This window comes from Alligator sinensis, unplaced genomic scaffold (genome assembly GCF_000455745.1).
Source record: "Alligator sinensis unplaced genomic scaffold, ASM45574v1 scaffold293_3, whole genome shotgun sequence".
NCBI lineage: Eukaryota > Metazoa > Chordata > Crocodylia > Alligatoridae > Alligator > Alligator sinensis.
In genome coordinates, this window is record NW_005842604.1 from 854,232 (window position 1) to 868,410 (window position 14,179).

Sequence of the window (14,179 nt, forward strand, 5' to 3'; positions counted from 1 at the left end):
TGAGTTCATTGAAATCAGCTTTCCTAAAGTCTAGCACTTTCACCCTACTAGTTACCTTACCCACTCGACATCTTATGATGAATTCTATTATTTGGTGATCACTGTCCCCCAGGTGACCACCGATCTGTAGGTCTCCTACCATGTCATCCCCCGTTGCCAATACCAGGTCCAGTAAGGCGTCCCTCCTAGTGGGACCATGTACCTCCTGCATCAGATGGAGGTCCTGTACACAGGATAGGAACCTGCGTAAACGGTGGGACTTTGCTGTCTGCGTCTCCCAGCAGATGTCTGGGTAGTTTAGGTACCCCATGACTACCGCCTCCCTAGTTTTTATGGTTTTAAGGTTGAGAGAGCCGAATCTCTTCAGCTTTCACAAGAGATGGCTGAGGGGAGATCTTGTGGCCGCCTATAAATTTATTAGGGGAGGTCAACGGGGAATAGGGGACGCGCTGTTTACTAGGGTTCCCCAGGGAGTGACTAGGAATAACGGATGTAAACTTGTTGAGAGTGGATTTAGGTTAGATTTTTAGGAAGAATTTTTTCACAGTAAGGGTGGCCAGGATCTGGAATGGGCTTCCAAGAGAGGTGGTGCTATCACGTAGCTTGGAAGTCTTCAAGAAAAGGCTAGATAGTCACCTGGCTGGGGTCATCTGACCTCGGTCCTCTTTCCTGCCAGGGGCAGGGGGTCGGACACTATGATCCATTGTGGTCCCTTCCAACTCTACAATCTATGAATCTATGTATCATGGGGACTTCCTGGGGCTGCAACAGTGGCGATCCTACAGCTTGGAGAGTGCCTTCCAGCGGCTAGGCTCCGGTTCTGAGTGGCCCTCGCATGCGCCGGTCTGCTTTTTTTTTGCATGGGTTTTTTTGACCCCGGATATCTAAGGGTCAAAAAAAATCCCTGTGCTGCTTACTTGCAGTGTGGAGAACAGCTGAATGTACAATATGTGGCGCTGCAGAAATGTCTGCGGCACCACATATCGTACGGCCATGCTTGTCTGGACACCGCCTTTGAGTCAGCAAAGCTAAAGGATGTTCCTGGAGCATTCCTCCTGCCTCCAGTAACTGAATCTCCTATTCCTCTAGCTATGGACATGCTGCACCTCTTTTGTGTTAATTTGCTGCACTAAATGCTTCAGGTTTTAATATCTTCTTTGGCCTTTGCCAGTCTGGGAGTTGATGGTTTCTCTTATACCAGGAGCACATTTCTGAGGATAGGTGGCTTGACTGTGGTTCTTTTACTTTTTAAGTTTCTTCTTTCATTCCTTACTCCATCCATTTATCAAGTCTTTTATTTCTCTCAGGCCAACAGTGCCACTTCCTGGCCTCCTTGCAGCATTACTTCTGAATTATTTTATGTTGCAAACTTATACCAGGTATATGGCCCTCTGGAAAATGAGAGATGTAGTTAGTCATGTTAGTCTGAAGTCAAGAAGAAGGCAGTATAGATTTGCACCTGTAGACTAACCAAAGTAGATGTTAAGTGTGTGTGTGTGTATGTGTGTGTGTATAGATATGTGTGTGTGTGTGTGTGTGTGTGTGTGTGTGTGTGTGTATAGCACATCTAAGGTAGTTAGTCTATAAGGTGCAAATCTACCCTGACTTCCTTCGGAAAATACCAGAGTTAAAAACCAAAGAACAGCCGTGCTCTGAACATCTTTGACATTGCACTCTTTTTAGTACATTTTAATGTTGCCCATAGGTCGGGTCAGCGTGACCTGTTTTCCTGCTTTGCAGGATTAACTGAACTCAGTATTGCTGTGTTCTGTTCACCTCAAGCTAGAGTTTTGCTATAGGTGAGACCTTTCATGTCCCATAGGTCTTGTCTGTAGTGAACAAGGATGACTGGAGGTGGAGGTGGGGAAAGTGACCTGTTTGAATAGCTGTGGCATATAGATGTTCTTTTCCTTCTTTAGGAATGGAGTTTTCAGGTGTTGTGATGGAGACAGGAACAGATGTCAGCACAGTGCAGAAGGTAACTGGCATGAAATAGGGCTCGGGTACAGGAATGGAATCATGGTATCTAGCTGACCAGTGAGGATGGGGATTCATTACAGGGATTATCTTTAATCGTTTTGTGGTATGTTCTTGAGAGCTCTGCTAGACAGGAGTTGTCATGGTCCAGACTGGCTTGCTTAGTGGATAGAGCCATGCATGATGCTGAGGGTTGCAGGGGTAAGGGTTGAAAGCTACATGTCAGGAACCAAAATGCCAAGCCAGGGTCAGGAGCTGGCAGTCAGAAGCCTAGGTACCAAGTCTAAAGGATAATTCACAGGGCAGAGTCCAAAAGTAAGCCAAACCGAGGTCAGGAGTTGGGGAAACAGGTCTGTAGGGAGAATGCAAAAGCTGAAATCAAGGAGCAAGCTAAAGGTGTAGGGTCCAAAACAAGGGAAATCAGAGGTGTTGCTGAAACGAAAAGGTTTTTTTTTAATATCTATAGATATGTCTATAGATATAGATAATCTCACATCTACCAAAAACTGTCCTGTGTCCACTGTGGCTCATCTGACAGTCCAACAAACTCATCACTGCCATTACATCATACACATTCCCACCATAATCTGCAACACATATCTGTACACCCTCCTGTTCACTGAAGACCAGTGTGTTGGGAAGCAAGGCTCAGGTGCTGGAGGAGTTCCTTAAGTGGAGCTTGAGAACCATTCAGAGGGAAGGGGCTAAGGGTCAGCTGGCCTTGATTAGTAGTAACTGTGTTATTGCACTTAACAAGGGCTGCAGGGCAGGAGCCTCACAGGAGTGTGTGGAAGAGTTTGGGTGTTGTTTTCAGAAGAGGATTAGGGCAAGACTCAAAAATGTGTGTGATTATTTCCATGACTGACCAGACAGTTGTCAAACATTGTTTATGCTGTTTGTTTTTTCCTGATAAAATGGGAAAGCCAAACATTTAAATTAGAGAGTGAAGCAGGACCAAGTGACTCTTCTCACTCTAATACTTGTCCACTAACAATTTTTTTGGCAGGGAGACAGAGTACTTGGCGTGACAAGCTCCAAGGCAATGGCTGAGGAGTGCATTATTGATCAGAAGGTAACAACCATTTTTAATATAAATTTGTATTCCATTACAACAAAGATTTTTATGTCTTTTGTTTGGCTCCTATTAGATCATCTAGCTTGTGACTTCATTTAGGATGATTTTTTTTTTGCCCTTTCTGTCAGTAACTTTAGGATTTGCGATGTAGCTTGCCCTGGAGAATTCTTGCAAAGATGGAGTAGATTGATAAGAGAAATTACATTAAATATTGCTCAGGTGACATTAACAGTTTCTTATCCTGTACCTTCTAGTGAATTGTGACAACATGCTTCTGAACCATGTTTATGCTGCATTAGAGAGGCGTTTCAGAATACAGAACTTCATTCTTTGTTTCTTTCTGGAATTAATGTGTTGCTTTGTCTTCTTATGCAGATGCTATGGCAGATCCCAGATGGTGTGTCTTACGAACACGCTGCTGCACTGCCTGTGTCTTATGGCACAGCCAGCTTGGCCCTTGAGCGAAGAGCACACACACAGCCAGGGTAAGTGACTGTGGGAGCCCAGAGCACTACATGGGGACCAGTACTTGGCACTGGCATACTGCTTATCCTCTTTAAAAAAAACAACCCACAAAGAAAATCCAAAAAACAAAAAAACTATATATTTTCTCATATAAAACACACCCCAGAATATAATATGCTCATTGTTTTTGAAAGGCAGAACGGAAAAAGGGTCTTTCCTTGTAGTAAGTAGCAATAGATAGGGAGCAGAGCATGCTCATTGTTTTGCATACTATTAATTGTTCCAAGTGAAACAAAGTAAAATCTGCAAACCACAGAACCTGTTCATTTCTCACATACAGTGTGCACTCCAATTTCCAGTAGCTGCTTTTTGGGAAAAAGGTGTGTTGTCTGCAAGAAAATAGGATAGCACACATGCAGACTGTCTTGAAATCTAATCTTTCATGCTGTGCCCCCCCCAATGTGGTAGTTTTGTTGTCATTTTGCAGATGTGGAAACTAAGCCCCTCTTAGGGCAGATTTCAAGATGGATGTAGTCTCCTGGGAATAACAGGAATTCCGAGTTTCTAACTGCTTAGTCACTGAGCTGGCCTGCTTCTCTGTCCTATTGGGAGCGGGGCTGCAAGGTTTCCCTGAGCCCTGTTTCACAGTTAATTTGCCAAGAATATAATAGAATTTGGAGGGTGTTGTGCTACATCAAGTAGAAGGTGAAAACAGGTCAGATTATCCTGAGAGCATTAGAATCACAAAGCAAAATAGAACTGTATAGCCACCCAGTGGACATACAGTGCAACACTCCTGAAAAAGGTGCAGATTTGTAAACATTAATATTGTACAAGAAAAATTAGAATAAACCAGTGGTTCTTAACCTTTTTAGTTTCAGGGCACCCTTCCACAATTTTTTAATTTGGTGGCATCCTTGGTTGAGAACCACTGTTGTTCTACCTCAGTGGTTCTCACCGATGGTGATGCCGCTGCTGCCACCAGGTAGAAGTGCCCCACATGCCTCTTACACAGCCAGACCTGGAAGGGCTGCAATGAGCGCACGCTCCTCCTGCATTAGGTTATCAGATAAGCTTAATATAAGCAGGAGTGCCCACTTTTGCTGCAGCCCTGTTTGATTTGAACCCACATGACATCTCTTAGAAACAGTCCCAATTGTCCCAGATAGCCTTGTCTCATGCACCTCTGTTTCCAGGAGGAGCTTGGAGGGGTCTGGACTGGGAAGGGCTGCAGCATAGGCACTTCTGCCTGCTTTAGCCTTATCAGAAAACTTTAATGCGGGAGGAGCGTGAGTATATGCAGTAACCCTTCCTGGCTGTGCACAAAGTATGTGAGGCATTTTACCTGTGGGTGTGACAGCACTGCCCACACTGCAACACTCCTGGGAGGGTCTTGTGGCACTCCAGTTGAGAAGCACTGGAACAGACTATTAGAAAAATAGATTGGCTACATGGCCAGTAAGTCATTTCCGATATCTTTGTACCCCACTTACTCCTAGGAAGACAGGCACATTTTCTAGAATAGATTTTGTAGTCCTTTGGCTATGATTTTTTTTTAATGTCCCTAATGATGCATCTACTTTTTCCTTTTGGAGATTATGCCACAATTTGGTCTTGTAGGGCAGTGGTTTTCAAATTTCCTAAACTTATGGAACCCTTTCATATCACTTCTTCTGCTGTGGAACCCCTACCTCCATCCTGAAGACTGACAGAGAGCCAGGTGACCCAGCAATGGCAGTGCATTGCCTCCTGGCCTGCTCCACCATTACCCCCAATCTCTTTGCAGAACTCCCAGTAAACTATCACAGAACCTCAGGGTTCCTCGGAACAGTGTGAGAACCATTGTTGTAGGGTATTTTCCATGGAAGGCTCTGTCCTCTAGTACCTTCTTCCATCACTGCCCTGTCAAAGTCCCAGTCATGTTTTGCATTCCGGCCAAGGGTGGTAATTACAATGGTGGAGTTGCATATTTTATTAGTGAACAGGAGACTTGCAGTGTTGATGTTGGAGCAGCTTGGTGGTCTGGAAATATGGCCTTTGCTTAATGTGGGATAAATCCTTGGCTCATACTGTGAGAAATCCCTGCAGAAATTCTGAGACCAGTAGTACCTTAACATTTAGGAAGACAGGTTAAAGCACCATGTAGAACTTGGGAGACATCAGTTTTTCTTCCTTTCTCTGTCACAGATTTGTTTTAGAACCTTGGGCAACGCTCTTAATCTCTGTGCCTCAATTTCTTCATTTAGAAAATAGGGATAATTGTTTACTTCAAAGAGGAATTTGAAAATAAAGAAAAATACTAATATTTATAAATGCCTCTGGAGAGCTGAGATGTGCTGCGGTGATGTGAGTCATGTAAACTTAGATGGGAAGCAGCTGTAATGAAAGGGCAGTACCTTGGTCAGCAGATTTTGCATTATATATTTTAATTTTGCTCAACTCTCAGAGCCTGTGTGAGGGTATGTTTAGAAACTAAGAATGCACAAATCAGTTGAGAACTTCTGAATGACTTTTAAAATGGCCTGTTTTACACAGGGTTTGATACCCTTGCAAAGCTCTTCATTAAAAGAGGAAGCTTCTGTATACAGAATGATTTTTATAAGCCATAGACAATGTGTTTTGAGCTGAAACTAATTCCATATGGGATATGGCTGTGAAATAGCTGGCAGGAACTGGATGTATCCCAGGCAAATTTTATCCGAGTCAACATTGTTGTGTAACTGAAGGATTAGTCTTGCTGTCCAGTATCATTGCATGCTGTGTATTGCTCTGCTGATTTATTGTAAGGCAGCAGCTGTCCTTTTGGAAAAGCAGGCTTATAGTGTTATACTCGGATCTTAAGGGAAACACTGATGCTGTTGAAAGCCAGGGAAGCTCGTGGGGAAAGTTTTCACTGCTGGCCTGGGGTTTGGAAATGCAGAGAGTGTCTTTGTGACTTCTGGAACAATGGTTCTCAATCTTTTAAGACTCAAGGCACCCGCTCAATAACTTTTCACAATTTAGTGGCACCCTATTTAAAGATTAATTTATATCTTACAGAGCTTACCTCCTTGTACACTGGAGCACCTATAAAGGGATGTTGCAGGGTAGCAGGCAGCGCTGCACAAGGCATCCCTGAGGACACGGCGGGGTGATGCATGGTGCTTGGAGTTGCTAGGGCAGGGGTGGGCAATTATTTTTTTTTGGGCAGCAGGCCGCTTACTGAGTTTTGGCAAGCCATCAAGGGCTGCATGACAGGCAGCCAGGGGCAGATAAATATTAATTTTCTAAATTTTTTAGGGGCCCCGTGGGCTGGGTAGAATGGCCTGGTGAGTTGCATCTGGCCCATGGGTCACATTTTGCCCACCCCTGTGCTAGGGGCTGCTAGGTGGGGCAGATGTGGGATCTTGGAGGTGGATCATTAGATCCCTGGAAGAGACAGCTATCCCTGTAGGAAGAGGAAAGTGGGTGGCAGTGGCCACTGGTGTAAAGGCTGGTGCCAGCTGAAGGTGACATATAAGCATTCACAAAATGCAGAAACTTTCTGATCAGATTACTTCACTTTCATTTGAGTAGAGACAAGGTAATGTTCACTCAAAGGAGAAGACAAGCTCCCCCTGGTGGTTCCTCTTGGGAAGAGTGTGATAATATAATACTGATAGTACAGAAGATGGGGAATACTTTCCTACTACTGAAATGTGGTCATTTGGTTGCTGGAGTATTTTTAATCGAAGTAATTTTTCATCAAAATTACTGGATGAATAGCTATTGCTCACAGGAAAGCTCACATTCAAAAAGTAAGGAAATGCTCTTCTGTTGTGTTAAGAACCTGTTTATTTCATTCTTTCTCTTCTCTCTCTCTCTCCTAGGGAAACAGTTTTAGTGACAGCAGCTGCTGGGGCCATGGGACTTGCTACTATTGATATTGCAACCAATGTTTTTAAGGCAAAGGTATTTCCTTTTTTAAAACATATCCATATTCTCTGTGCACATCCTGCCATAATGACCATACCCTAGTGTAGGATATTCAGGATTCAAAGACCATCAGAAACATTAATGAATTAAGCTTCGCAAAGTGGGTGACCACTATTCTCTGTTTTCCAGGTGGGCCTACCAAGGTATATATTTAGACTCAGAGTTGCCCAAGATATTAGTTGGCAGAGCTGGGAAAAAGAACTCAGAGACTTCTTAGGACAGAGGGGCTGGTAATCCAGAAATCCAGCATTTCCCAAATCATGGTGTGTGCCTTCTTGGGAGATGGGGGCACAGAAGTTTCCTAATGTGGCATGTGTGAATCATAGCAGCAATCAGCAATGCCTCCCTACTTCAGTCACTTTTGCACCTTTTACTTTAGCTGCCCCTGCCAACTTCCTTCACCACTGATAGCTGCCAGGGGGCGGAATTGGCAGCTATCAGCAGTGGGAACCCTACCATAGTGAAGGTGAGCACTCTTGCATCCTCCTACTTCAGCCACTGCTGCTGATTTCCTCTCCTCCCTCCCCCCAACCATTGCCTGCTGGCAAAGGGAGCTGGCGAAGAGAAATGGTGGCAGCTAAAGTAGCAGGGCACAGGTGCCCACCTTCGGTGTTGTGGGATGTAAACTCAAAGTTTGGGAAATGCTGCAGTAAGCCAACTGACCCCTTCCAATAATACCAGAGACTACCTACCACATTTTTCCTCATAAAACGGTTGTCTTCTACTGTGCCCCAGTATGGATCCTCATTGCTTTCTTTAATTCTTTCCATTACTAGTTAGTTCTTTTAACCAACTGGGAAGTACAGGGGATGACCTAGAGCCTAATTCATATTAGAAGTCATGGTCATGGGCTTCTAAGTCTTTTGCATGGTTTGAGGAATTTTAGCCAGGTTCTCCTTGAGATATGAACCAATATTGATCTAAGGGAAAAATAGTGTTTAATGGATATGGGAAAAAAGCTTTGGACTTTTACTTCCAACCTCCCAATAAAGATAAGGTAACATCATGCTTTTTTCATTCTCCCCCCACTAAAGTATAGAAGACGGTTTCATAGTCATGCATTAATTACCGTGCTGAAGAGTACTGTGCAAAGTGACAATGTATAAATAAGTCCAGTTCAGACCATTTGCTATGTTCAGAAGGCTCTAAGAAACCAAAAACTCTGTCTGGATATATTTGAAATAAATGATTCAGGGGTTTATATTCTCCCTTCTGAATTAAAGCCTGCTATGCTGCTGGATGCTGCTTTTGATGAAGTCTAAAACAGGTTCTAAAAACATGTAGTAATTCAAAATCGAGTGGCATTTTCTGTAAGAACAATAGTGTTTAACTCAGTACCAAGTCTGGTTTGGATAATTGTACCCTGCAGTTTCAGCTGGATATGGTATTGTTCTTCAGTTTTATGCCCAAAGCTTTCATGAAATGCTTCTTTTTCTCTGTTAAACAGCTGCTGTTTTCCATCCCAAAGGTGGCTGCTTTCAGGGATGGGTAAAGAGATATGGTTTATGTCATATGGAAAACATGCTGGGATATTTTAATAGAAGAGACAGAACAGTTTTATAGCAGTGTAGCTTGTTGCAGTTAAATAGAAAGATCCCCAAGCATCTCTCTGGGCAGACACTGTCGTGCTGCGGGAGTGCAATGTTGGGTTTTTCTTGGGTCTGTCTTTCTTTTAGGTGATTGCAGCAGCTGGAAGTGATCACAAATGCAATCTGGCACTACAGAAGGGTGCCACACACAGTGTAAATTACAGCCAAAACAGCTTAAAAGATGAGGTGAAGAAGCTTACTGATAACAGAGGGGTCAATGTAGCAATAGATGCTGTCGGAGGAGACATCTTCAAGCAAGCGTTACACAGGTGTGTTGAAGTAAGATTCGCTTTAGATAATTTAGATCAGGACGGTCAAGTGTGTGATCTCTTGGGACCCTTCCCTCTAGTCCACAGCTCATCCTGCATGCTTTAGGGAGTATAAGGAGGCGGGAAATAATTTTACAAGATGGAACTTGGCCTTAGCAAGTTGCTCTCTGGAAAGAGTTATGAATCTCAGATCTTTAATGACCACAAGTAGGGCAAGGCTTTGATTTCTTTTTTTTTTTTTTTATGTTAGCTGAAAAGTGACATTTCAAAGACAACATTGCATCCTAGTGCCATCCTGGGATGTGGGTTTGGTATAGACTAAGAAAAAGAATGTCAGATATTAATCAGCAGCACCAGTTCGTCCAGCACCACAGCTGTCCTTAGAAGAATTGCATTAAAAATTTGCATGGAGCAGAGGTTCTGAAGCTTAAGAAAGCATCTTGTGGGCCTCCCTTGGTGGCAATTGCTTATTTTATCCCAATGGCAACTAAAGCAATTGTTCACTTGGGGGTGGAGAAATAATAAGAAAATATATTAATTGTTTTTTACCTATTCCTTTTGTGAGGTAAGACTGGAAACAGGATGGCTCTGGCCTTGTACAGACATTCAGGTTTTCTTGGGAGAGGTGGTTTCTCCTGGGAGAGTAGCAAAAGTGTATGGATGTTCAGGCTTTTTCTCCCAGAGTGAAAATGGCTGCTCCAGGAGAAAAAAAACTTGGGAACAACCAGGGCTAAACTGCTCATAGGAGAGTTTCTTCTGGGAGAGCGAATGTCTGTACATGTTATGGCTTCTCTTAGAAGAGAACATTGTCTCCCTGGGAATCCTGGTGAACCTTTTGTCAAGGTGTTTTTAAGCCTTTGTCAGAGGCATTGGGTGTTGGCTACAGCCAAGGCTGGGAAACTTTTGAGTAGGGTGTGCCAATGCTTCTGCTGGGACCAAAGCTGGAGGTTCCTGTCTAGGAGAACTGCCTTTCTACTCGGGGTCAGGCTGATCACCATATTTGGCATCAGGAAGGAATTTGACCCCATGGTCATATTGGTACGGACTGCATGGGTTTTTACCTTCCTCTATAGTGAGTGGCCCTCTACCCAGGATCTCTTCAGAATATATTGACAACATTTCATAGAAGCAGGACATTGGCTGATGTTGTTCTTCTGGTTTACCTGTGACAGATTAGGGTGTTAGCTCTGTTGTGTGAGGGTTGACACTAGTCTTATGTAGAGTTTAGATTATGGTTTGTATGGGATGGTTTGGATACATATGATCCTGCCTCTGGCAAGGAGTTGGAGTAGATGATCTCCAGAGGTCCTTTCCAGCCCTACCTACGTATGATTCTGTGTTCTTGCTAGACTCTGCTCCAGCAGGGAGCAGAACACACCTTATTGACAGTCCCACCATTGTGCTGCAGGGGAACACAGGTTGATCATGGGCAGTCTGGGTCAGCCAGTCAGGGCTGCCCTATGCACTGTTGCTATCTGTTGCCAGTCAGACTAAGGGAGCCTGCAGAGCATGCTGTGATAGGGCCCTTTCCCCTGGTTGCACAGTGTCAACACTAAAAGCTCTCCACTCTTCAGGATCTCAGCATTTGAATGACTGTACACACAACTCTGGATAAGTTTCTTTACCAGGAGAACAAATCTGGGAAAATTCTCTGAGATTATTTGAATGTGCGTGCAGCCTCAGTCAGCATTGTGTGATCAGCTGGCTTTCTGTAGGCCACCACAAAGAGCCTCTTCCATGCACCTTTTTATTTTACAAGTGTGGATGAAGTCTTTGTGCAATAGCAGAATGTATTGATCCCTTGTTTACTGAGCTAATGGCACTGAGGTCACTTTTGTATGGCATTCTATGAAGAGCCAGATTTGAATGCATTAAGTCCTGAGGGACTATAGCTTTGGCTTTGACCCTAAGCTTTTTTTCTTCATTAAATCAATCTTCTTTCTGTCCTTGCAGTTTGGCTTGGGAGGGCAGGATTGTGGTGGTGGGCTTTGCTGGAGGAACAATCCCCTCATTTTCAGCCAACCTGCTGCTTCTGAAGAATGTGTCTGCCATGGGAGTATATTGGGGTCGGTACCGAGAAGAGGAGTTCCCTCTTTTTTCATCCTCTATTTCCTCTGCTCTTCAGTACTGCCATGAGGGAAAGATTGAACCTCATATTGGAGAAGTTTTCAAACTGGAGGAGGTAAGAACTCTGCCCACGATGTCAATTCTTTTCAGGGTTTGCTCTTCTCCAAGGTATGCCAGTAGGAAAAAATGGGTTTCTAATCAGGTAGGCTACTGTCAGCACTCTGCAAAAAGGTGGAAAGGTTGGCCCCAAAACCTGAACTCATGTACCCCTGGGGCAAGAAGCAATTAAGAGTTGAACTAGGAAATGCATGAGACTGATCATCTATGCCTTAGTTTTAACTCTAAATTCCAATAATGGCAAAGCATCTGTAAATACTGCATAATGCAAATGCTGTGATTAAGTTCAGGAATATAGGTTGTGGCCGTATTGGTGTAGAGGCAAAGGCATTCAAAACTTGAGGAAGAGGCGATATGTATTTTATTAGACCAACTAGGTAGTTGCAAAAAATATATATATATATTTGCAAGCTTTTGGGCTCAAACACCCTTTTTCAGGCAAAAGAGAAGTCAAAGATTGTAAAATTTTGCCTAGATAAAAATGAAATTTCGTATCGCACAGGAGAGTTGGAGGATGTTATGGATCTCCTGGTTGGAAAAGTTCAGTTGAGAAGAGTTGCTCTATAGGTATGCAAATTAGGCTCGAACAAAGGCAGAAGCATGTTGATTACCTTAAATATGTGTGGTGGTAGGCAGGATGCAGCAAAATTCAGAATCGTGTGCAATATGAAGTTTCGTTTCTACCTGGGAGAAATTTTACAATCTTTGACTTCTCTTTTGCCTGAAGAAGGGTGTTGGAGCCCAAAAGCTTGCAAATACATTTTTTTTTTTTGCAACTATCTAGTTGGTTTAATAAAAAATATTGCCTCTTCCTCAAGAATTTTGGATGTGATTAAATTCAAACACTTCACAACCTGTTATGGTCTTGTGAAATGTCAAACTCTCAGGATTACGTTATATAGTCCTAATTTTTGTGTACAAGAGTGGGATTGTGAAATTCCATTTAATATGTGCAGAAGGATGGTACAGAACCCTGGTTTCCAAAATATGAACTGTTTTTCTTTACCCCCTTTCTTCCTGTTTTTTGGCTTAAAATTTTTACCAGTATATAATTATTTTGATAGTTATTTAACTTTAATATTTTGGTAATATGCGGTGGGAGCTCCATTGTATTAGGAGTTGTATAAACTTGCAGAAAAAGACAGTTCCTGCTGCACAATCTGAAAGATGATAACCTCACATAATAATATAATGGGATGAAACGTTAAAGGTGAGTTAGGGGATAATAAAGTGTCTTGAAATTATATTTTCCTTTCTGGAAGCCATCTCATGAATCAAAAATATTTCTGTTTTGGTAGTTTTATGACATTTTAGTTTCTAGGTGAGGGCAGTATGTTGAGACAATCAGATTATATGCTGTTTCCATCTCACAAATGGATCCTTGATGCAAAAAGTCCATGAAGAACCAACTGAAATTTGAGTGTTGAGTTGTTGATTCCTGCAGAACAAATTGTACAACACTTTTTGTATCACATAGGTAATTTAGAGTAATACATTATTATATTTATATTTCGCAATACATGGAAGTACACACCTTGCTCGGTATGTGTTAGTAAATACAGAAAGCAGCCATGTGGAATCTTGTGAGTGATAGAGTAGTGGCAGCAAGACTGAAAATGAAGTATTAGGAGATACAATCAGCAATACAGCTGTTTTCCTATGCTGCAAAACTTTGAGAAATTGGATATATTTTCTTGTTCTGCACTTGGACAAAACCAAGACCTTTCAAAATTGTGTAAACAATAAAGATTTTGTACTTGCAGGTAAATGAAGCCTTTAGCCATGTGATTCAGCGTAAATCCACTGGGAAGGTCATCATCTCAGTTAAATGAATCAGCCTGTTTCTACAGACACAACCCCCCTGCTGCTGTTATACTGTTTTGAAGAGGAGACTATCACTCTCAAAAGATGAAATAATTAGCATTGTCACTTTAACATTTTTTATGCAAGGCTCAAGTGATTTTTCACATGGTTTGTTTATCATCACCAGTAGCACAGAGGGGTTGGGAGTGGTTATGATTTAATGGGAAAAACATTTGCACTTTTGGCTTACTGTGGTGGAGGTGCAATAGTGCTTGACAAACAGTGTGAGGAATCCTAGGGTACATAAGTCTTTGCTATGACAAGAGAAGACATGTGGATATGCAGTTGATATCAATGTAAACAGAATCTGATTAAAAGTTTCACTGCTGGGAGATAATGTACTTACAGCCTCCTTGTGTTGTATACCACCTGGGCTTCTTACACTCTATTGATCCTGTCCTAGCTGATAGAGTGTATAGTGCACACTTCACCCACTCACTTCTTTCACATTGATTGCACAGGCTGCTTCCCTTTCTATTGGTGATGACATTGTTCCTTGTGTCAACTACAGGAACGGGAGGGAGGTAACTATTAGAGTTTATTTTAATGCCTTTTAAGAGCTGGAAAGAAGAAATGGAATTAAGCCTTTGAAGACCAGTAAGAGACAGCAATTTGAGACTCCCTGCCCTTGGGCAATGTAGAGCAGCAGTCCTGTCTGCAACTGTGTCTGAACAGCAAGCTAGAAGTGAACTGCTTGTGTGGGAGAGATGAAATTGAAATGAGAAGTAAAATAAGAAAGACAACAGGCAGCTGGACACACTCGCTTTAGGAGAGTGAACCAAACCATGGCTCCGTCTAGTTCA

At 42.7% G+C, this 14,179-nt stretch overlaps 1 protein-coding gene across 2 annotated transcripts in view; it reads left to right on the plus strand.

Moving 5' to 3' along the window:
• LOC102371241 (quinone oxidoreductase-like protein 2) overlaps nt 1-13,757 on the plus strand; it is a 20,625-nt gene extending 6,868 nt beyond the window's left edge. The window contains exons 4-10 of one of the 2 annotated variants that reach the window (XM_025214773.1): nt 1,920-1,978; nt 2,984-3,049; nt 3,428-3,537; nt 7,366-7,447; nt 9,148-9,339; nt 11,455-11,511; nt 13,277-13,757. In XM_025214773.1, coding sequence (XP_025070558.1) covers nt 1,920-1,978; nt 2,984-3,049; nt 3,428-3,537; nt 7,366-7,447; nt 9,148-9,339; nt 11,455-11,511; nt 13,277-13,345 — 635 coding nt within the window. In that variant the 3' untranslated portion in view covers nt 13,346-13,757. Of the gene's footprint in view, nt 1-1,919; nt 1,979-2,983; nt 3,050-3,427; nt 3,538-7,365; nt 7,448-9,147; nt 9,340-11,282; nt 11,512-13,276 lie in introns of both variants that reach the window. The other variant, XM_006033025.3, reaches the window with a different exon arrangement.
• Nucleotides 13,758-14,179: the final 422 nt, after the last annotated feature.